At 43.3% G+C, this 21,350-nt stretch overlaps 1 protein-coding gene across 1 annotated transcript in view; it reads right to left on the bottom strand.

Annotated features, from left to right (window-relative positions):
- Window positions 1-264: 264 nt before the first annotated feature.
- Window positions 265-21,350, bottom strand: part of LOC137084660 (calcium-activated chloride channel regulator 1-like) — a 32,665-nt gene continuing 11,579 nt past the window's right edge. Inside the window, exons 2-16 of the mRNA XM_067451015.1 lie at window positions 12,246-12,397; window positions 11,939-12,076; window positions 11,692-11,842; window positions 11,506-11,611; window positions 11,265-11,421; window positions 10,929-11,159; window positions 10,596-10,820; window positions 10,320-10,500; window positions 8,174-8,280; window positions 7,870-8,085; window positions 7,526-7,790; window positions 7,265-7,429; window positions 6,953-7,177; window positions 4,934-6,862; window positions 265-1,253 (exon numbers count right to left, since the gene is read on the bottom strand). Of these exons, the coding sequence (XP_067307116.1) occupies window positions 6,441-6,862; window positions 6,953-7,177; window positions 7,265-7,429; window positions 7,526-7,790; window positions 7,870-8,085; window positions 8,174-8,280; window positions 10,320-10,500; window positions 10,596-10,820; window positions 10,929-11,159; window positions 11,265-11,421; window positions 11,506-11,611; window positions 11,692-11,842; window positions 11,939-12,076; window positions 12,246-12,395 (2,739 nt within the window). The 5' untranslated portion in view covers window positions 12,396-12,397 and the 3' untranslated portion in view covers window positions 265-1,253; window positions 4,934-6,440. The remainder of the gene's footprint in view (window positions 1,254-4,933; window positions 6,863-6,952; window positions 7,178-7,264; window positions 7,430-7,525; window positions 7,791-7,869; window positions 8,086-8,173; window positions 8,281-10,319; window positions 10,501-10,595; window positions 10,821-10,928; window positions 11,160-11,264; window positions 11,422-11,505; window positions 11,612-11,691; window positions 11,843-11,938; window positions 12,077-12,245; window positions 12,398-21,350) is intronic.

The following is a 21,350-nucleotide window of genomic DNA, read 5'->3' as shown; positions in this document are numbered from 1 at the left end:
TATATATATATATATATATATATATATATATATATATATATATATATATATATATATATATATATATATATATATATATATATATATATATATATATGTCAGGTGCAGTTAAAGTAAAAACTGTGGGGCAGTATTCCGGAAAAAAAGTTTACCCCTCACAAAAATGAACTTTCCTCTCTTGTCAACATGAGCGCGGCGCGCAGTGTCACGTCATATAAGGACGCACACTTAAAAAGTTGTCGGTCAGTAATCGGTCAGGTCGTTTACATGGTGAAAAATAGACTGTAAAAAAATTAATAAAGAGTATGGAAGAGATTCAAGCTGTGCTGCTTTTGCTGGTTATGTATATGTTTACTAAAGAGATAATTAACAATGACAGAGCACTAGCATATTCAGAAAGCTTGTAAAGCTAGATTCAAAATGACAATGTATATTATTATCAGCTGTTACAGACATTGAACGTGAGATGGCTGAGACAAACGCGCGTCATCAGACAGAGAGCAAGACTGATAGTTACTGAATGCAGAACGAACCTCTCAAAAGACTTCTAAAAATGCCGGTTGAAATAAAATGCTAAACCAATCAGCATGTTCCTCCCTCGAAAGTTCCTGATCTTTGAAAAAGTACTACCTCGCGAGCAGGGCTGTTTGGAGGGGGAAATATTTACCTGGAACTTCATTAAGACCCTGGTTCCTGCGGTCAAAACACACCGAGTAACACCCTAAAGTTCCTGGTTCCTGGGTAAAGTTCCTTCGGTGGAAACGCGGCTAAAGACCACCATCCTTCGGATGAGACGTTAAATCGAGGTCCTGACCCTCTCTGGTCATTGAAAAAACATCATGGCACTTCTCGTAAAAGAGTAGGGGTTTAACCCCGGTGTCCTGGCCAAATTCCCTCGATTCATTCATTCAATCAAATTTTCTTGTGAGAGAGCATACACTGCTTCGATCACCTCAAGCTTCAAGTCCTCCAAATGATCCATGGGTTACTCAATCTTTAGATGTCTGCAAAGTGATATGAGAAGTGTCCTTAATCTGGCTGTATTTCTGCAGCACTCCTGGTATCGAAGATTAACCTCAGATTGCTGGCACTTTCCTTCCTGGCTTGACATGGACACCAAACTTCTTCACTCCACTGGTCACCTGGGCTGAGTAGTGGGCTGAATGGTACTGGAAGCTGGCTGTCGTCACTGGAAGCCAACTTGCACTGCTTCCATCCTCGCTGGTGCCTCCAAAATGTTGTACCCTCACTGCCTGATGAGGGGAGATATTGTTATATTGGTGAAAAAATAACTTTCAATGCATCAACTAACTCGTTTATTTTTCCGGAAATCATACAACAGCGTGCACCTACGGTGGCCTCACAGTGTCAGAATTTGCAACGTAAAACGGGCATCCTGAATACCAGAACTAGAACTGTATATATACTGTATGTATTACGTGAACACAACATTCCTGACAGGGCGGGGCTCAGGAACAAGGGGACCCGGCAGCGAGGCTGAAGCCGGAGCAGTGTCCTGAGTGGCCGGAAGAGCTTGGGCGAGAGGCATCGCAATGGAATCCAGCACATGAGGGGCCGGCTCAGTTGCTGGGTTGCTCTGCTCCACCCCTGCCAGGTGAGAGTGGTGAAAAGGGGAGGGCACTCTGCACAGGCAGCTAGCATGCCAACGGGAACCATCAGCCAGCTGATATGAAGCTGGGCCGAGTTGCCGACTGACCTGGTACAAAACTGACCAGAATGATGACAGCTTGTTAGCTCTATGGGGCCAGCGGGCTCTGACCCAGTCTGACACTGATAGCAGACCACTTAGCCTTGTGTTTCTCATCGAACCTCAGCTTCATGGAACTCTGTTGTCTCTTGATGTGAGCCTTTACTGCTGCTGAGCTTGGCCGTGCACCCACAGCCATTGGTGGGCAGAGTCTTGATAGAAGAAGCACAAGCTCCCTTTTCAGCATGAATGCGGCAGGGGAGAACCCTGTTGTAGAGTGGGCAGTTGCTCTGTAGTGGAGGAGGGTCTGTGACAGTGCGGCCATCAGAGAGTTTACCTCGAACATGTGAGCATGCAATCCATTTTTCAGGGATAGGTTGAATTGTTCCACCCCTCCGTTGGCTTGGGGGTGATAGACAGAGGTTCGGATAGGAGTAACACCCTTGTTGGCGAGGAAGGTGATGAACTCCAAGGACAGAAACTGAGGACCATTGTCCGTGGTAATTGCACGAGGCAAGCCCCAGCAGGGAAACAGCTGGTCAAGAAAGTTGACCACAGCAGCAGAGGTAACCGTACCCATGGGAGCCACCTCAGGCCACTTGGAGTGCAGGTCGTAGACCACCACGAGGAACCTCTGATGGTGTGGCACATTGTACAGCTCACCAAAGATATCCAGCTGTAAGTGGTCCCATGGTGCAGATGGCCAGTCAACTGGCTGTAGTGGAGTTGAAGTGGGTGGCCCAGTCTTCCAGCTGGTGAGGCACGCTGCACAGGAGCGGATAAGTCCCTCCAGGTCACGGTCCATGGCGGACCACCACATGACGTCGCGGCACCGTTGTTTGGCTTTGACGATGCTGAGGTGTCCCTGATGTGTCATTTGCAAGACATGCCCTCTGAGGGCCACTTGGATGACACCACAGAGGCCACGAGCAATGCAGGCCTCACCCCAGTATGACAGTTCATGCTTCACTCGATAATATGGCTCCAGTTCTGGTGGAACGTGGGCAGGCCAATCATGTTTGATATAGTCACGAAGCATGCTGAAGACTGGCTTAGCTGCTGAGGTGGACTCCAGGTCATGGAAGGAAACTGTGTCCTTCAGTGGTGAGTGGACCAGGTGTACTATCACGTCCTCATTCTCTGGAGAGACAACAGAGCACTGGGTGGCGGCAGGGCGGAATAGAAAATATGCTACAACATTAGTCTTGCCAGGCATGAATTGTAACTGAAAGTCATATTGCTGTAGGCGGTCTGACCATCTGTAGAGGCGAAGAGGTCTGTGTCCGCCGCCCAAAGTGGACATCAGGGCTGTCAGGGACTGTTGGTCTGTCTGTAGTGTAAAAGACTGTCCATACAGGTACAAATACCACCTCTCACATGCCCAAATGCAGGCAAGGGCCTCCCTCTCACCCACTGAGTATTTCTGCTCGGTGGGGCTGAGGCCTCTCCACGTCATCATGAAGCTGTGAGAGAATGGCACCCAGAGCCACAGCAGATGCATCACAGGTGGTGCTGATGTGCACAGGCATCACGAATGTGGGCAGTCAGGCTGGAAGTGTGCCAGAATATGAGACGTGGTGAGGAGACACGCCACGTTTGTCAAACCTTGTCTGGGATTCAGAAGTCCAGGTCCAGGGAGCATCCTGCCTGAGCTGCATCCTCAGCGGGGCTGTGACAGAGGAGTACTGCGGTAGGAAACGCATGTAGTAGGCTGTCATTCCAAAGAGCAAAGCCAGCTGCGAGGCTGTCGTGGGGTTGGGGACTGCGCTGATGGCTGCCACATTCAACTGGAGAGGGAAGATACCATCTGCCGACACACGGAGCCCGATAAAGTCAATGGCTGGTGTGGAGAACGTGTGTGTCAACATCTGACCTGTGTACCACAATATCATCCAAATAGGCTACGGTTCCGTGGCAGCTGGCGAGGATTGTGGACATGATCTTCTGGAAACAGCTTGGCGCTGAACTGAGCCCAAAAGGCATTCTTGTATAGCGGTACAGGCTAGTATGTGTGATAAAAGCCATTAGGCTCCGACTCTCCGGGTGCAGAGGGATTTGTAAGTAGCCCTGACGTAAGTCCAACTTAGAAAAGACCAGAGAGCCATAGAAGTGGGTTGTGAGCTCTTCTGTCATCGGAAGATGGTACTTGTCAGGCACAACTGCCTTATTGACCTGGCTAGGGTCGACTCTGTCCACCTGACATTTTTCTGGCGATGACAAGGTTGGACACCCACGGAGAGGCGTCAGTCGGTTCTATGATGCCATCAGCCTGGAGGCGTTGGAGCTCCTGTGTACCGTAACACCTTGTGTGAATGCGGTGAGACACCCAAGCCCATTGAACAGTTCAGGCCAGCTTTGTTGCCAAGGGGAACCCACTTGTAATATTCATGTTCTGTTGTTGTCCCGTAGGGTAAAACCAAGGCTGAGAAAGAGGTCAAGGCCCATGATGTTCTCACCGTGGCGTGTAATGTGGAATGGGAAGCGGTCCACAATTGTAGAGGTGTAGCGAACTGGGAGGTAAAGTAGGCCAACAGCGTCAATTTTGCTGAGGCCATAGCCACAGAGAGCAGTGGATGGGGGCTGCAGCTGTCTATTTGGGAAGAGTAGGTTACAGGTGTCGACATTTAGCAGTGACACCTTGGCCCTAGTGTCGAGGAGAAGAGGGACACAGCGGCTATACAGGTATATGGGGCACCTGGAGAAGGTCCCTGTGTGGGGGCCTATGGTGCACACTGGCACCACACGATCATGTGACTGTTCAGAGTAGTCAGCCGGAGCAGACCAGCACCATTTAGAAAAGTGATTAGGTTTCTGACAGCATCTGCATGTTTGGCTCCTAGCAGGGCAGTTTGAGCCATTGTGGCATGACGGGTGGAGCCATAATTCCCACAGCATCTCTGCTGGCGTGTTCGCATGCAACCTGTATAGCAACAGGGTCAGCCAGGTTGTCTGAGCTTGATAACTGTTGCACTGGCTGTTCAATAACAGCAGTATGAGACTTGTTTTCTGCTATTTTAGTAGCACATTGTCACTTGAGGATGCATTAACATTTACCTTGCAAGTGGAGGCAGTGTTGCATCTTTGAGTGACAACTCCTCCTGGACTCTGGCATTAGACATTTTTTTTCAATGAGCTGATCACGAATAAGTTCATCTTTCATGATGCCGAAATTACAGCGCTGTGCTAAAGCTTTTAAATCTGCTACAAACTGCCTAGTGGACTCACCAGGGTGCTGACATCTTTGTCTGAACTCCTGCCGCTAAAAGAGAATGTTCTGTGGCTTCACAAAATGTCCAGTCAAAGCCGTAATTACAGCATTGTAAGTGTCCAGAGTGCCATCGAGCGTGTTAAAAATCCTGTTCCCCTCCGCTCCCAGCAAGTGCAGTAGGATAGCGTGCTTCCTCGTGCTAGAGGCATTATTCAATCCAATGGGTAAAAGGTACAGTTCAAAAGACATTTTCCACTGATTCCATGTAATAACAGGTTCGCCAGTGAGGGGCAGAAAATAGTCTGGAGGTGGAAGAGAAAAACCCAGGGCATCAGCCATCCTCGTCGCCAATGTTATATTGGTGAAAAAAATAACGTTCAATGCATCAACTGACTCGTTTATTTTTCTGGAACTCACACAACAGCGCGCACCTACGGTGGCCTCACAGTGTCAAAATGTGCAACGTAAAACAGGCATCCTGAATTGCAGAACTAGAACTGTATATATACTGTATGTATTACGCGGACACAACAGATATTATTAACAAAACACATGACACAGAACTGCTGCTGTTTCACCATTAGAGTCTGTGTATTGTCTGAACAGTGAGCCCCCTCCCCCTGCAGGTGAACACTCCCAAGGGAAAAACAATCAAATAATCGATTGATCATTCATTCAAGGCTGAGCAGGGAACATTATGCATTTATTTTTGTAACCACCACAAAAGCTATGAAATGCTTGCATGTTCTTGTGAAATGTATTTAATTTACAGGCTCCAGTTACCAGGTTAATATGTTCATTATTTGTTTATCCCTATTATATTTGTGTTTGGTTAGAGTTCATGTGTGACTTCTCCAGGTAAATGTTTTAAACAGACATGTCAGTGAAAACGAATGTGAAACAGATATTTCCTGCTAATGCAGAAGGGAAAATTAATGTTACAGTAACATGGTGGCAGATGTAATTATCAAAATCAGTAGCTTAGATGTTAAATGTGTATGGTTTACATAAATTTAATTACATATTCAGTCATGTAATGATTGTTTATGCATAATATATCTCTTAAGTTGTTTGAGTATATTTAAAGAAGCAAAGTGAAAAGCTCAAAAGTATGTTTGTGAAAAAAAAGAGAAAAATGTAAATGAAATGTGCATTGTTTTGACGGAGGAGAAAAAAGAATGACATTTGTGTATTAAGGGGAAAAAATGTATTGCTCGGTGGGGTTGTGTAATGTATTTTATTTGATAAAGCTTTATTGGTTTACAATGTAAAAAAAACATTTGCTTGAGATTATGTGTGACACGCATTCACTCCTGTCTCCTCATTTCTCTTCCTGTTTTCACAGGAGTTTTCTAATCTGCCAACATAGCCCTCTGCATGGGGCCTGTAACATAAAGCAAAACTTGAACTAAACAGCAGTCATCATCTGAGTAAAAGTTTAATTATATGCAGGAGCACTCTGGGTTCGCGGACAGCACGCTAAATACGCATAATCTTTACTCTTTAATTTGAATTAATAAACTCTTAAATGTTGCTTAGAGTATAAAAACCATAAAGTTTTCTTCGTCTCAACACCCATGTTGCTATCCCAACAATAATCCCCACAATTGCAACACAAACAGAAATGGCAAGAAACCTCAACTTCAGGTTCGTGAACTTCTCCCGAACTTCCTCAACTTCTGGCATTTCTGCGGGTTTTGGATCAGAGAAGATCTTTGAAGCTCGAGCAATGTTTGAGATTTGAGATTTTACATTTTCTTTGTCCTCAGACTGAATAGCAAAAAATATTGCGGTGCCATTTTTGATTGAGAATCTGAGATTGAATGAATGCTGTTCAACTGATCCGGCCTCCTGCGGTGGGACGGTTGTGTTGACTACATGAGCATTGCTGAAGTTGAGTCGAAGCTCTTGAAGGTGATAGTTCCACCTGATATCATAAGATTTAGCTTAAAAGTAAAGAAACACATTGTGAGGCCTATACAATATACATTATTTTGGGATTATGACATTTATTTTGTATTAAATGTATGCATTACCTGTCCCATGGTCGAGATCTTCACCAGGAGCCGTCCAGCTGAGAAGCACAGAGTTCTCCTGGATCTCAGCACTCAGATCTATGATTTTATTAGGAGGGAAATTTGGTGGAGTTGTGCTTTTAGGAACCACCTCAAAACTCTCTCCGGTGGTTGTTCTGGTAAAAGGTCCGATTGCAAGTGATTCCCCTGAAACTGGAGGCTTTGGAGGGTTCAGCTCCACCACACCTAAAATTGGAGGAACCGCATGAATACATTTAAAGTCGAAGAAATGTTTGAACGGTTAGCTTTAGGAGTCTCGATCTCATGGTTTACCGTTCACCACATATCCAGGTATGTATGGGGCACCACCACTTTTTTGGAGAGTAAATCTGGCTTGTCCATTTTTATTATTCACTCTAACATTCAAGCTGCTTCTCCCTTTTTTCAGCAGTGTGAAATATCTGGAATAGACGCCATCATCTTTCAAAGCATCAGCTCCTGTAAAACACTTCTCGATTTATTTGAGCACTTTTGGCTATATAGTTTCAATCTCAAATGAGTGCACACTTTAAACAAAAATATTGGGTAATTTACCTGCTCCATTGTCCAGGAGCTGTAATGATTGTGTGGACCCAGAGTCAGACTCCAGGGTAGCCCACACTTCAGCATTTATTACAGCCTTGTAATTCTGACTGACCTCAGCAAACACTATGATGGGTTTAGTGCCGTCACTGAACTGCTGGTTTGTGTGGGTTTTGACTATGATTGGGGGAACATCAGCACGTGCCGCTTGACTCGTTGCTGTTATAGTCAGAGACTGAAGTGCTTGACTTTGGATACTGTACTTCCAGTCCCCAGGCTAGTAAACACACAACAGTATTATTAATGAATGGAAACGTTTTAGGAAAGTTAATGACATCTTGTGCTGACTGTCATACCTCTGCAATTCCTGGAACTTTTAAAGTGACTGTTTTTGCTGATTGATCATGACGCATCTGTGCTTGATAGTAGGTTGAGCCATTTGGTGACTGTATGGAAATATGAGGTAAACCTTTTTCATAGGTTATTGTAAAGCTGGTGTTGGTACCAATGGTCTGATCCACTGATATTGTCCCATTGAACCAGTCTGATGTTTTTATTCCCACACTGTCTATCTAAAGTGGTGATACAAATGAAATATTAGAATATTCATCATAATCTTAAAGTAATATACCATAGGCAATGAGTGATTACTTGTCAAACCTGAACTGGGTCTTTTGTTTGATCTCCTGTTGGTATTATTAGTGAAGAAAATCCATTCAGTAGCTGATTAGAGAGAATGGCATCACTGGCTGTGATAAATTTCCCACCTAATTCCAACATAGAACATAAGAGAAATATGCACTGGATAATAAACACGCATTCATAATATGGCTATTGTGATTTAGGTCTACTATATTATGAGACAGATAAAGTGGCCAGTAAGAGCTGTGAGTGTAAAAAAAACTAGCTTCAAGGGGCGCGTTAGACTGATGCTAAAGACTGTGGTTTTTAGAATCTTTGTTAGCACGCCTACTTTCCACGCCGGAGACGCTGGTTTGATTTTGCGGGTTGAGTAGGAACTCTTATAATAAATCTCGAGACCAGCCAAAAAAAGTGATCACCACAGCAACGACCAAAAATCGCACACTCCTGGATCATATCTACGTCTCTCATCCGGATTTAAGCCTTCAGGCGGGTATGTTACATAGTTATCATAACTATCAAAATCCAGTGTACTGTATTTTGCGTACGTGAGTTTTTGTTGTAGATGGCTATTGCTGCGCGTTTAGCTAGAATGCCATACAAAACCAACCCATTGGGCCACTGGATCTGCATTAACGACAACAGCTGGGGCATCAGCCTTAGTCCTAATGGGTTGTTATCATAGCTATCAAAATCCAGTGTTCTGTATTTTGCGTACGTGAGTTTTTGTTGTAGATGTCTATAAAAAAAAAAAAAAAAAAAAAAAAACAATTGTGTACTGTGCTAATTAATTGAGATTTCTTACAGCTCTTACAGGTTGTTGGCCTTGTCTGTTTCGTTGCTTCTTGCTCTCCCCTTTTTTGTAAGTCGCTTTGGATAAAAGCGTCAGCTAAATGATTAAATGTTAAATGTAAATGTATTTACATGGAACTTGGGAGTGAATCAAAAGTTTATTTGGTGAGATAATTGAGTGAAGGATTCATCAGGCTGATTCGGCAACTTTAGAATTGGAATGACTCATTAGAAGAACCGGGTTGCGATGGATGTTTATTTTTGGATGCCGTGTAGCTTATGCGGAGCACCACCACTGATCTGTGAAATGCTTGTGGGTCATTTCAGAAATATGTAAAGCCGCTTTTCCACCGTTATTACCTGAAACCATTTGTCCCAGGAACTTTTTTCCCCAGACCCATTGCTGTTTGCATTGTTGGTCCAGCTGTTGTTTTTATTAAAACCTCACTGTTGAATCGAACAACTCTTACTGCATGCAACGCAACAGACTTTTAAAAATGGTAGTTGAAATAAAATGCTGCATGGAGTCAACCAATCAGCATGTGCCCAAGTCCCACCCCTAGTGAGCAGGGACTTTAGCCACAATTAACACCGTGGGAACTTTCCCCAGGAACTAGGGACTTTGGGGTGGAACTCTGTGTGTTTTGACCACAGGAACCAGGGTCTAAACCGGAGTCTAAAAAAATTCTCCCTCAAGAAGTTCAGGAACTTTTAGGGATGGGACTTGGGCGCTGAATGTGCTGATTAGTTGAGTTTACACAGCATTTTATTTCAACTTAAATCTGTTGTGGTGCATGCAGTAAGCGTTATTCAGGTCAAAAGCAATTCAAATCAACAACAGAGTTGAAAAAAATACAATGGCTGGACAGACGACAGGCTTAATACAGGTTTATTTGTATACATTTTATTTGTGGAGGATGAAATCCAGTGGAAACTTCCTAAACTATCGTCTAATCTTCACCTTCCTTTAGACAGCATAAAAAAAACGCAGACAGAAGCAGGTCTGGGGAACAAAGTTCCTGGGACAAATAGTTCTGGGTAATTTCTGTGGAAATGGGGCTTTTCTGAGGGGGGACATTTTTACCCAGAATTTCATTTAGACCCCTGCGGTGGAAACACACTTGAGTACCACCCCAAAATCCCTAGCTCCGGGGGAAACTTCCTGCGGTGGAAACGCGACTTAAATTATGCAAACTACTGAACATGTGAATTGAATTTCCAAACTTATATTTTTCATATTTCTGACATGGTGACAAGACACTTTGCGTGACCTGCAGTTGGAAAACTGCTGGTCTAAGTAATGAAATTCATTCATTTTTAACTGGGACTTTTTTTCTGAAACACTACGTCATTATGTAACAATATAACTTACCAGTTTTGTCAGCCATTTCCCTCAGTGCTTTATCTGCTTTATCACCCAACGCTATTGTGTGTATAATAGCACCACTTTTAAGTGCAGCCGGAACACAACTATTAATATCGTCCGTCGCTTCACCATCTGTCAAAAAAATGATTTCATCCCCTACTACATCCCCATTGTCCTTTTTGAGTACCTTTACATTTTGAAGACAAATACAGAACATTAGCATAAAACAAACTGAGGGCTATATAGGCTACTGAACGCATCATAAACATATTAATATGGTACCTCCAAGCCTAGATTGAGGCCTTCACACATGTATGTCCCTCCGTCTGCTACTTTTGGCAAAAATCCGATGAGATTCTCTCGTTTGGACTCGTTGTCAATGGTAATCAAGGGGCTGAGAGTATTAGCATCAGTACTAAAGGTCACAATTCCAACACTGGCTTGATACTCAATGATGTACCGCAGGAAATATGTGGCAGCCTGCTGGAGTCGAAGGATTCTGGAGTCCTGGAAAATGTGATATCAGTTTTCAAAATGATTGAGCTCACATCAGAGCACTGAAGATTATAATAATGGAAGCATTGTTTTCAAGTGAAGTTAATGTTTTTTGCATACTTCATTCATGCTTCCTGAGACATCAAGAACGAGACAAACAACCCGATGCATTCGCTGAACAACTTTGAAGGATGGTGCTGGTGGAGAGGACTTCATTGGTTCTAGAGAACGAAGTGCGCCTTTATCCACAGAATCCTCAAATATCACAGTCCATGCTGCTTTGCCACATTTTTTATTTTGCATGTTTGGGGCTTCATAATTATGTTCTTTTTCACGACAAAATGTACTCACCTGAAACCAGATATTTTGAATAATCAATCAATTCTATATGTTTGCATGAATGCATTGCAAAAGATTAATTTTGCATGTGAGGAAACATGTAAAATCTGTACTTACAGAGTCCAGGCTTGGTGAGAACATTATGGAGGTGTTTGTTTCTTGATATTTGTTAGGATAAAAATTGCACCCCTTAGTCGGTAGTAAAGTTTGTGGATCAGTGTGGCACGGTTGGCGGGATTCATTATAAATCTGACCTTCAATGTTTTTGCTACATCTAAAGATAGGAAGGACAAAATAGTTGAGATCATTTCAAATGAGATTTGAATAATCCGCTTTCTTTTTGTTAAAGTTTTATGACCTTGTAGCTTCAATATGGCCATTAGAGAGGTAGAATGGCTCTTTTTCACTGTATTCATCATATACGCCCCATCTCAGATGAGCCCATTCATGAAGCAGGACCTTTTCTGCAAACAAACATTCTTGTTAGTAAAGCCAACAGATGACTGCATTAATGTTATACAGTAGGATAACAGATGACATTCACCTCTTGACCCATAAAGATTAATGAGTGAGTCGTCTTGGAGGAAGTTTGGGGTGAAATGAATGTACTGACCCTCAGCTCCACATTCACCATACTGATGAGTGTAGGGTTCATCACCGTATTTTGGATTTTCATTGTCAATTATTATTTTTGCCTGCATTTCACATAGAAATTTTGTCAGCAGTATGTTATTGAAACAACTGAACATTAATATTTAACACATATGATGAAATGGCATAATTCTCTGTACCTTTTCAAAGGACTCTGTTCTTGCTCTGGAAAATTCCTTACTATTCCAGTGGGATGGAACTAGAATCGTAGCTTCTTTGAAATAGACCTTTTTATCCAATGCTTGATAAAGATGAATCGACCCGTTAGTGACCATATCCTGTCAGAAAGAAAATGAGGAAAAACTCAAAATGTGCATACAGTTTTTATAAAAAGTAATTACTTTCATTTGTTCATTCCCAAATACTGTTAATGCAACTTAATTATATTTCTTTCTTTCATTTTCTTTATTATTAATGCATATTTTGCTTAATAAAGTATATATTCACCTTTATTGCATCAATCAGCGTGCTATCCTGTGGTACTTTTGAACTGATAGCAATGATAACATCAACATAACCATTTCCATCTAGTTTGATTCCAGTGGAGGTGGACGACAGCAACATCCATAATAAGACAAAACCCTTCTTTGAGTCCATAGCTGTAGAGTTTAGACAAAAAGGCAACTCCAGAAACCCTGTTTTGATCCATATCAAATTTTAACTTGATATTAGTCAAATATTAACTTGAAGGACACAGGAAATGACTGAATGTAAAAAAAAAAAAAAAAAAAAAGTTTAAACATTTGATCAGAGATAAAGTGGTTGTAGACTGCATATGATATGTTGGCAGAATCAGAATGACGCACAATGTCATGCACTAAGACTATAGCAGAGGAGGGTAGTAACAAAGTACATTCACTTCGTTATATTTACTTGAGTATTATTTTGGAAAAATTTTACTTTTAAGAGTAGATTTTTTGGGGGGGTACTTTTACTTTACCGCGTAAATTAAATTTCTAATGAAAATACTGTACTTTTAATTTGTTAACTTGGGCGACGTTACATTCATTAGTTTTTATTTCAAAACATATCAAGAAATGCGTAGCCTATAGTTTATTCCAAGTTCCATTTATTCCACACATGTTTTTTATGTCACAAACACAACTCTGCCTTGCATTCATTTGTGAATCGCTTCCTCTAAAGGGCTAATTTTGTCCTTCATGACAACTGTGAGGGGGGTGAATTTTTTTTATAACTCATTCGTTTACATTATATAAAGCCTTAAAGTTCTGCATAATTAAGGGTGTGGTTACTTTGATTGACAGGTGGATAGCCATTTATCCGCCGTCTATAGTCATTGTGTCACCTAAGCTCCGCCCACGTCCCTCCTCTTTGCCCATTTTCTGTTATCCAGGCATGATGCGATGGCGTGCTCGCAAGATGGCGAAGCCCAGCTCGTCTCTACTTTACGCTTCAGAACGGCTTATCGGAATCCTATGGGTGACGTCACGGACACTGCTTCCATATTTTTTTTACAGTCTATGGTTTAGACACAACAGTTCCAGCATTAAAGGCCCACTGAAGTGCCTTAAAAAGTGCCGCATTGTTCAATGTGTTGACGTAATTTCCCCTGAAATGGCTCCAGCTGTTAGCAGCTCGTTTCGTAAGTTGACTAGAGCCTTTCTGTTTGGTAAAGCCAGTTTCCTCTAACTGTTTATCATCATAATCTCCGATATATCGCTTTGAAATGCAGCATTCTGTGCAGAATTCAAATGGGTCTGATATGTTTTGTTGTCTGCGCGGACTCACATATGAATTTAGTATGTTTATACATCGGTTTAGTACGGTTATCCATTTACATTGTGGACATACACACACACACACACACTCACACACACACACACACACACACACACACACACACACACACACACACACATAATGGTTTGTTTCTGCATAGACATACACGCAGAATCAAATGCGGGGATGATGGACCGTTTACTGTGCGTTCACACTGCCGGCGGCGAGAGCGTCAAAGTGGCCGGAAGTCATTCATTTTCAATGGGAGCCGGCGGCGAGCTCCAGCGAGCGGCGAGTCTTGGGCGGTTTGGTCGTCAAGGAGAGTTTAAATCAGCTCAACTTTATGGTAATGAGCAATGACGCGGTTCGGCGGCAACCAATTAGAATGTAGAAGTGCTCCGCTTGAGAGAAATCCAGAGAACACAGGCATATAAGCTTTGGTTCTGACCACATTAGTTTCCAAGCAAAATGTAAGAGAAGTTAATCATTGCAACACTTGGCTTTAGAAAGTGGCAGTACTTTCTAAAGCCAATTAGAAAGTGGCACTTAGAAAGTGGCACATAGAAAGTGGCAATACTGAAAACATACTTTAGAAAGTGTATGTTTACGCAAAGTCATGATGTCAGGTTGCAAGATGATAGATCTTATTTTGAAGCTTCTGTTTGAGAAAAACTAACTAGCGACTATTGAACATATTAATCCGGATGTTGACCGCTAGCAGTTCAGCAGAAGAGGTGAAGAAGAAGAAGGGGGCGTTCCAGTCTGCGAAAACAGTAACCCTCACCAGCACGATAATGCCCATTTGTGGCCGCAGTTGGATGATGTTGGGTTTGTCGCGAACTGCCCGCACAAGCCTCGCATAGGTTTGTGTTAATCAGGGACAGCTGTGACCCAGAGCTCTATATGCTTTCTTCATCTGACTTAATTAGTCATTAACTGAATTAACTGAACTTCTCTTGACATCGGCCGGCCTGAACCAGAAAGACAGGTGAGCAGACACCGGTTTTATGAAAGTTCTGCGATTGGCAATTTTCCAAATTATAATGTCAAGAGTGATGAAGTGATTGAAACATTTTGTTGTGTATGCATGGGTCATATAAAAAAGTATTTTTAAGATATAAAAATGGCATCAGGGACGCAGTGTCTGGGAGACAAAGGAATTTAGCTTCTGGGACGCACGTGTCTGGGACATTTACATTTACATTTAATCATTTAGCAGACGCTTTTATCCAAAGGGACTTACAAAAAGGGGAGAGCAATAGAAGCAACGAAACAAACAAGGGCAACAACCTGCAAGTGCTGTAAGAAGTCTCAGTTAATAGAGCACAGTACACACATTTTTTTTTTATTTTTAAGGCAAACAAACAGAAAATGTAATTGAATAGTGCAAGTCTTTATTGGTCAGGTGCATTTGGAAAAGATGTGTCTTAAGATGCTTTTTGAAAATGGCTACAGACTCAGCTGGACGAATTGAGATCGGCAGGTCATTCCACCAGGTGGGAACGGTCCAGGAAAAGGTCAGTGAGAGAGATTTCGTGCCTCTTTGGGATGGAACCACGAGGTGTTGTTCACTTGCAGAACGAAAGCTTTTGGAGGGTGTGTAAGTCCGATCAAGTGAGTTTAGGTAAATTGGTGCAAAGCCAGTGGTTGCTTTGTAGGCGAGCACCAGTGCCTTGAATTTGATGAGACCGGCCATAGGCAGCCAGTGCAGTCTGATGAAGAGAGGCGTAACATGCGCTCTCTTCGGCTCATTAAAGACCACTCACAACGCTATATTCTTGATCAGCTGCAAGGGTTTGATAGTGCATGCTTGAAGCCCAGCCAGAAGAGCATTACAATAGTCCAGTCTGGAGAGAACAAGAGCTTGGACCAGATGTTGTGTGGCCTGTTCTGATAGGAAGGGTGTAATCTTTCTAATGTTGTATAAGGCAAATCTGCAGGACCGGGCTGTTGCAGTAATGTGGTCAGTGAAGTTTAACTGGTCATCAATCACAACTCCAAGGTTCATGGCTGTCCTGGAAGGAGTTATGGTTGATGAACCGAGCTGAATGGAGAAATTTTGATGAAGTGCTAGGTTGGTTGAGACAACAAGTAATTCTGTCTTTGCAAGATTGAGTTGAAGGTGATGCTCCTTCATCCAGCCAGATATGTCTGTCAGACAGGCAGCGATACGAACACCAACTGTAGGATCATCTGGTTGAAATGAGAAGTAGAGTTGAGTGTCATCAGCATAGCAATGATAGGAGAAGCCGTGTTTCTGAATGACAGAGCCTTATAATGAGATGTAGATGGAGAAGAGAAGTGGTCCAGGCACTGAGCCCTGGGGAACCCCAGTAGTTAGAAGATGTGACTTAGACACTACACCTCTCCATGACACCCTGTAGGACTTACCTGAGAGGTACGATAAGATGGGGTGCAATCAGTCAGACATAGAGTGGCACAGTGCTCATTCAGTAAATGCACAGCTAAACAGATGTGTTTTGAGTCTAGATTTGAATGTGGTTACTGTTGGAGCACATCTGATCTGTTCAGTAAAGCTGGTTCCAACTATGGCTGGCATAATAGCTAAAAGTAGACTCTCCTTGCTTTGAGTGAACTCTTGGTATTTGAGTGATCTGTTGGGGTTGTATATAATCAGCATCTCTGCAATGTATTGAGGTCGCCGGTCATTGAGTGATTTATAAACAAGTAATAGTACTTTAAAATTGATCCTAAATGTAACTGGAAGGCAGTGTGAAAACCCGAGGACTGGTGTGATATGGTCATATTTTCTGGTTCTGCTCAGAATCCTGGCTAGTTGAGCTCCAAAAAAATATTTCAATTCTAGACCCAGGTGATCGATAAATACAACTAATTATATATTTTTTTCCTTTCACAAATTATTTAAATGGTTATACATTCAAGTAAGTTATCAACTGATACTGCTATTTTTTCAATCATTTAAAAAAATGTTTTATTACTTACATTACCCCACCCCCTGTTTTGTTTTTTTCCTGTTCACATAATTTAAGGAAACTAGAAAGGAAACTAAAGAAGGAAACTAAGGGGAATAATCTTTATTAACGATCACTTAATACAAAAGAACGGGAAATTCCATGGAAAGCCAGGATCCTGAGACAGAAAGATAAAGTCCAAATAACTTGGGTGAGGAACTGCAACATTTTCTTTAAGCTAAATGAGTCTCCGGAGGAAGCAAATGTGTTGGCTGTCAGAAGCTTGGAGGAGCTAGCCAAATATGATTGAAAACGGGGGTGACATCTTAAGGGTATATAAAACATTCTTCATGTATACAATAACATCCAATCAAATAAATCCTCAAGAGGTCACCGAACACAGTGTATATGTCCCAAAAAATATCATATCATATCAGAGAGTATTTACAACAATTCATTATTCAATTTAATATAGTAGCAATATCAGAAAAATGGTTTAATGAAAGAAAAGGTATTGACAATTTTGAATTGGAAGGTTACGCCTTAAATTATGTGAACAGGAAAAACAAAACAGGTGGTGGGGTAGCTATATGTAATTAATAAAATAAAATGTAAAATGATTGAAAAAATGGCAGTATCAGTTGATAACATACTTGAATGTAAAACAAATTAAATAATTTGTGAAAGAAAAAAAAATTATCATAAGTTGTATTTATCGATCACCTGGGTCTAGAATTGAAATATTTACGGAATGGATGGAGAGAACATTTGCAACTATAAATAAAATATAATTTACTCTTACTTTTTTAGAGGTTATTAATTTTTTTAAAGTACTGGCTTTCAGAACGACAAGGAAAAGTATGAGTGTGTCTGTGTGTGGTGCCAGGCTCTGGAATAACCAGAGAGCTCCACTTAAGCTTTGCCCATTCATTTATCAATTTAAATCAGAGTACAAACTCATACAAGTACAAAGTCATACTGTCTAAGTACAGGATGAAAGAATGTCCTTAAGTGTGGACATGGAATTATCTGTAGAGTAGTATTTTTGTGTGTGACAGATAAACTAAAAAGATAAGTTAATAAAGGCAATATGATTGAACTATTTGTAATTATAAACAATTATGGCCAGGAAATGCATTGAATTCATAACAATGAGAAACAAAAGATCAAATTAAAAGAATGGTGACTAGTTGTTGCTGGCAATGGTGGGTTTTTATAGCAACTGTACTGGTGCCTGTATAACAACTTAACAAGTAGGAAATATACATAAATTGTTATCATTTGCACTGCATAAGTTATGAATTATATATAGATTAATCCTTATTTAATTATTAAAGGTACTGAAGTTATTTAGTCAAGAGCAGAGCATATTTAGTGAGCAATTACTTTTGTTCTTTGCATTATCATTATAAGTGGTTACTTTCACTTTAAAAGATCTTCCGCTGTCGCACATGATGCGGATGTGAGATGCTAAAGCCGCAGTTACAAAACGTACAAAAGGCGGGACTGTCCCCGACCCTGCTCCTCTTCAGAAAACGTATCGGTTACATCTGTAACCTTAGTTCCCTGAATTGGGAATGAGATGCTGCGCCACCGCTTTGGGAACGCCTCTGCGTGATTGCGTCGTGAAGCACGTATGTCATCAGTCCAATAGGAAGACGGAACGTCATAGGCGGGTGACGTCACGGACCCGGAAACTATAAAGCACACTGGCAAACACACGACGTTAGCTTCTGAACAGGATGAAACAAGGCGCTTGCAGGCATGCGGGGAGTATGGCACGGTGACGCAGTGTCTCGTTCCCAATTCAGGGAACTAAGGTTACAGACGTAACCGAGACGTTCCCTATCATAGAAACTTGAGCTGCGTCACCGCTTTGGGAACGAGAATACCCACGCCCCCATTGGAGCCGGATGCCCGCCTGTGAAGTCTCAGGAGGCGAGCACCCGAGCCCCAGGAGTAGAATTAATGTCAAGTTCGTAGAATCTCACAAAGGTATGCGGCAAAGACCAACCTGCCAAATCACAGACATCCTGCAGGGAGGAACCTGACAAGAGTGCCTGTGAAGCTGCCATACTCCTAGTAGAGTGGAACCTGACGGCCAAGGAGAAGGCTGTACGGCTGTCACATAAGCAAGTGAGATAGCCTCGACCACCCACTTGCTCATCCTTTGCTTTAAAACTGAGCCTTAGGAACATAGCCCGGCCTAGGGTACAAGAAGGCCTTGGCCAAATCTGGCGCAAATTCCAGACACGAGGGTGCCACCGAGAGAGCTTGTAAATCTCCTATACTCCTAGGGAGAAAACGTCTTTAGAACAACAAACTTCTCGGAAACTTCCTCGAGCGGCTCAAAGGGAGCCTCGGAAAGACCTTGAAGGACCAAGAGATCCCAGGTCGGCAACCTGGTGCGAACCGCAGGCCTCAGCCTCTAAGTGCCACGAAGGAAAAGAGTAACCAGAGGGAGTTGCCCCAAGAAACCCCACCCAAAGGAGTGTGGTAAGCACCTGAGGCGACCACCTTTAATGTGGGGGGAGCTAGCCCAGCGGAGAATCTCCCCTGCAGGAACTCCAGCACCGCGCTCGCAGGGCAGTTAACTGGATCCCACAGGCGATCTCTGCACCATAAGGTGAAGAGCCTCCCCTTCAGTGTGTGCAGTTTCCTCGTGGAATGAGCTCTAGAGTGTAGAATAGTCACAACAACCTCGGTTGAGAGACCAGAATTTATGAGCTGGGTGCCCTCAGAGGCCAAGCCCATGGTTTTCACAACTCCTGGTGAGAGAGAATGTCCCCCCTGATCGGAATCTCCAGGGGAGAGCCGTCGAGAGAGACAAAAGGTCCGAGAACCATACTCGGCCTGGCCAGAACGGGGCTACTAACAGAAGACGGGCCCCGTCCCGACGCACTCTCTCTAGAACTCCCGGAAGCAGCGCAATCGGGGGAAAGATGTTCAGAGGCAGCCTCGGCCACTCACTGTACCATAGCATCCAGTCCGAGAGAAACTGAAGACACTAGGGAGAACCACAGACGACAATGCATATTCTCGTGAGTGGCAAGCAGGTCAGGCCAAATCTCTCCCAAAGGAGCTCCACCCCCTCGGTGTGGAGTCTCCACTCCCCGGGCCTCGGCCCCTGCCTCGACAGGAGGTCTGCTTCCACATTCAACCACCTGGACAGAGGGGAATAAGGCGCGCCAGCTTGTATAACTGGCGTGACCTCGGACCTCCCTGATGGTTGACATAGGAGACCACCGATGTGCTGTCTGTGTGAACGAGCACATGATGGCCCCTGAGATACGGCAGGAAGTGTTTCAGCACCTGAAATACTGCCAGCATTCTAGACAATTATGCCACGAATTATGGTGTTCCTGCCATAGGCCCTGGAATGAGCGACCACTCATGGTCGCCCCTCCCAGCCAGTAAGGGAGGCATCCATGCTCAGAGATACCCGCTGGCATGGTGCCCCCAGTAACGGGCCTTGGCCTAGAAAGCAAGGGTCCCTCTGCATGACCAAGGAGCGGAGACACCGCCCGCGTAACCTTGATCACACGGAAAGGATTTCCCCTCGGGGAAAGCCCTTGGTCTTGAGTCACCACTGTAGCGGTCTCATGTACAACAAGCTGCACGGAATGATATTGGACGCTGCTGCCATGAGACCCAACAGCCTCTGAAACTGTTTCACAGTGAGCGAATGGCCTATTTTCACCCCTCTTAAGGCCGAGCCGGTCGACCCTATGCAAAGCTCTGAAAACTGGGCCTGCATAGAGACCGAATCCCAACTCATGCCTAGATACGTTATTCTCTGCATTAGAGAAAGAACACTCTTCTTGGAGTTGAGCCTCAGCCCAAATCCCTCGTGTGCGCGAGAACAACATCTCGATGTTGAACCGCGAGACAAACTGACTGTGCCAGAATCTGTCAGTCGTCCATTTAATGCATGTACACACTCTGGTGAACGTGTGGGCTGAAGTGCTAGACCAAAGGGAAGCACCCGATATTGGTAAGCTTCTCCCCTGAAGCAAACCACGGGTATTTCCTGTGCTGTGGAAGGATGGAGATATGAAAATATGCATCTTTGTGATCTATCCTGAAAAACCATTCCTCGGACTTGATCTGAGACAGGGTGACGCAACAAGCATATGGCTCTGTTCTTGTTGCGCCATATGCATGGAGCTTGTAACAAGAAAATGCCTGTACGACCAGGTCTTTGCCATAGTGTTTTATTTCCCTTTTCTTTTTAAAACCTTGGCATTGAACGACCACCTTTACCATATGGAAGATAGGCTGATAATATCTAGCTTCTCAAAGTCAGATAAAACCTTTAATTCCTCAGAATTAAAGCATAATCACAGATCAATGAACATGTTCCGAATGATACACTGAAAGAACATATCTAACTCCTCAAAGTCAGATAATGTTAATTGTAATTCCTCAGAATTATATCAGCCATAATCACCAGACGATACTGTTTTATTCATACAGAATCGTCACCTACACGCTGCCTCAGCAAACGCGAGATACGATCCGTCTACAACATATTTGGCTTTCATCCCTCGAGATGAAAGACCACAGACGCGAGGATGAAATCCCCGAAAAGCGTGCGCATTTTCTCTGAACGCATTGAGATATTTCTCAAAGAACACAGGCAGCACCCTCAGGAACTGACTGCCCAAACAGTATCACATGTACACCGACGCTTGTGTTACTATAGACCGAAGTCTGAGGCTGAGCAGAGCGCGCGGGGAGAACGCACTCGTCAAGCCTGCTTTTACACAGACTCGCTCATGATGCTCCTCATTGGCAGGGGATTGAAGTGGCCTCAACCCCTGCATCGACGCTGCAGACATCCACCTCCTCGGATGAAGACAGCTGCAGCATCGCGGCC

This window comes from Pseudorasbora parva, chromosome 8 (assembly GCF_024679245.1).
Source record: "Pseudorasbora parva isolate DD20220531a chromosome 8, ASM2467924v1, whole genome shotgun sequence".
Classification (NCBI taxonomy): Eukaryota; Metazoa; Chordata; class Actinopteri; order Cypriniformes; family Gobionidae; genus Pseudorasbora; species Pseudorasbora parva.
This window is presented reverse-complemented; position numbering and strand designations above follow the sequence as displayed.